This window comes from Humulus lupulus, chromosome 6 (assembly GCF_963169125.1).
Source record: "Humulus lupulus chromosome 6, drHumLupu1.1, whole genome shotgun sequence".
NCBI classification, from domain to species: Eukaryota; Viridiplantae; Streptophyta; class Magnoliopsida; order Rosales; family Cannabaceae; genus Humulus; species Humulus lupulus.
In genome coordinates this window covers 96,966,632-96,968,187 of record NC_084798.1, presented here as the reverse complement: position 1 = coordinate 96,968,187, position 1,556 = coordinate 96,966,632, and the positions used below count along the sequence as shown (strand labels likewise).

At 41.5% G+C, this 1,556-nt stretch overlaps 1 protein-coding gene across 1 annotated transcript; it reads left to right on the top strand.

The window, feature by feature from the left end:
- Positions 1-540: 540 nt before the first annotated feature.
- On the top strand, positions 541-1,254 carry LOC133785320 (uncharacterized). The gene is made up of 2 exons (XM_062224567.1): positions 541-873; positions 949-1,254. The coding sequence occupies exons 1-2, from the start codon at positions 541-543 to the stop codon at positions 1,252-1,254; spliced, it is 639 nt and encodes a 212-aa protein (XP_062080551.1).
- Positions 1,255-1,556: the final 302 nt, after the last annotated feature.

The following is a 1,556-nucleotide window of genomic DNA, read 5'->3' as shown; positions in this document are numbered from 1 at the left end:
TAAGCTGAGTTGGTCCTCTTGTACAGAACGGTTTTCATATCATTTTTGACTGAATAATAAGAGTTCTTCCTCTAATATGGTATCAGGGACCATCTGAACTTTCTTTTCTCCTTTGTCTCCATGGCACGAACAAGAGCTACAGGTCTTCGAAATACAAGCCCCGCTCCTCCTCTTCCGGAGCCTTCAACGGCTGCTACTGATTCATCTCTTCCGAATCCTGGTGCTCCTCCTCAAGAACCCCCAATTTCTAGGGTTCCGAGTTCTCCCATCCATGTCTCCAATCGTTTCTCTTCTTTTTCTGTTCTTGATCGACCTGCCCATGAAGATGGTAGTAGTCCCTACTTCTTGAGCACAGGAGAACACCTAGCACTTGTTCTTGCATCTCCTCCCCTCACAGACAAGAATTTTCAACAATGGAGAAGGGATTTCAAGATCTCCATTCGGGCAAAGAACAAGCTCCCCTTCCTCAATGGATCTCTCCCTTAACCAGCTGAAGATGATCCTCTTCTCAATCAATGGCTTTGCTGCAACCACATGGTAATGTCTTTGATACTTCACTCTGTTTCCCCTGACATCAAAAGTAGTATTCTGCTCTTGGACACTGTTGTTGCTATGTGGAATGAACTAAACAGTAGGTTAGATCAAGGCAACGGACCTAAGATCTTTGATCTTCGAACATCTCTCATCAGCCTTCATCAAGGTGATGACTCTGTAAGTTCCTACTTCACTAAACTCAAAGCTATATGGGATGAGATTATTGATTTATGCCCTAGACTTCCTTGTACTTGTGCTGCTTCTGCTGACTCTCTTGATTTTCTTAACCAAGAACATGTTCTCCAATTCCTCACGGGTTTGAATGAGTCTTTCCATGCTGTAAGAGCTCAAATATTGTTGATAGATCCATTCCCCTCTTTTTCAAAAGTTTTTTCCATGATTATTCAAGAATAGAATCAAAGGAGACTTCGGCCATCTCACAACACAACCTTCATTGCTGCTGCCCCTCCATCCGTTCCATCTTCTACATCTCGCACCAAGAAGATGCGCCCCACTTGTACCCATTGTCTCAAACCAGGGCACCTCAAGGAGAAATGTTTTTTCCTTCATGGATTTCCCCCAAGTTATGGTGATAGACGCAAATCTGATTATGTCAAGACTAATCAAGTTTCTGTCTCTACTTCTTCACCAAGTGGACCGATCCTTCAACCATCCCAATTGGAACTCAGCCAACAACTTATTGCTCTGTTAAGTCAATAGCTGCATCATACCTCTTCCCCAAGTGATACTCTTCCTCAAGTATCTAATATCACTGGTAAAATTGTATCTTCTCCCTATTTTGTTTGGATAATAGATAGTGGTGCTACTCGTCATGTTTGCCACTCTACCAAGTTTTTTTATCTCTTTTAACAACCATGTTCTCGATAAATATGTTACTTTACCTAATGGCCATAAGATTTTTATTCATAAATCTGGTACTGTACGTGTGAACAAAGACATTTTATTGACTAATGTTCTTTATATCCCTGAATTTCGGTTCAATCTTTTTTCTATACCTGCCT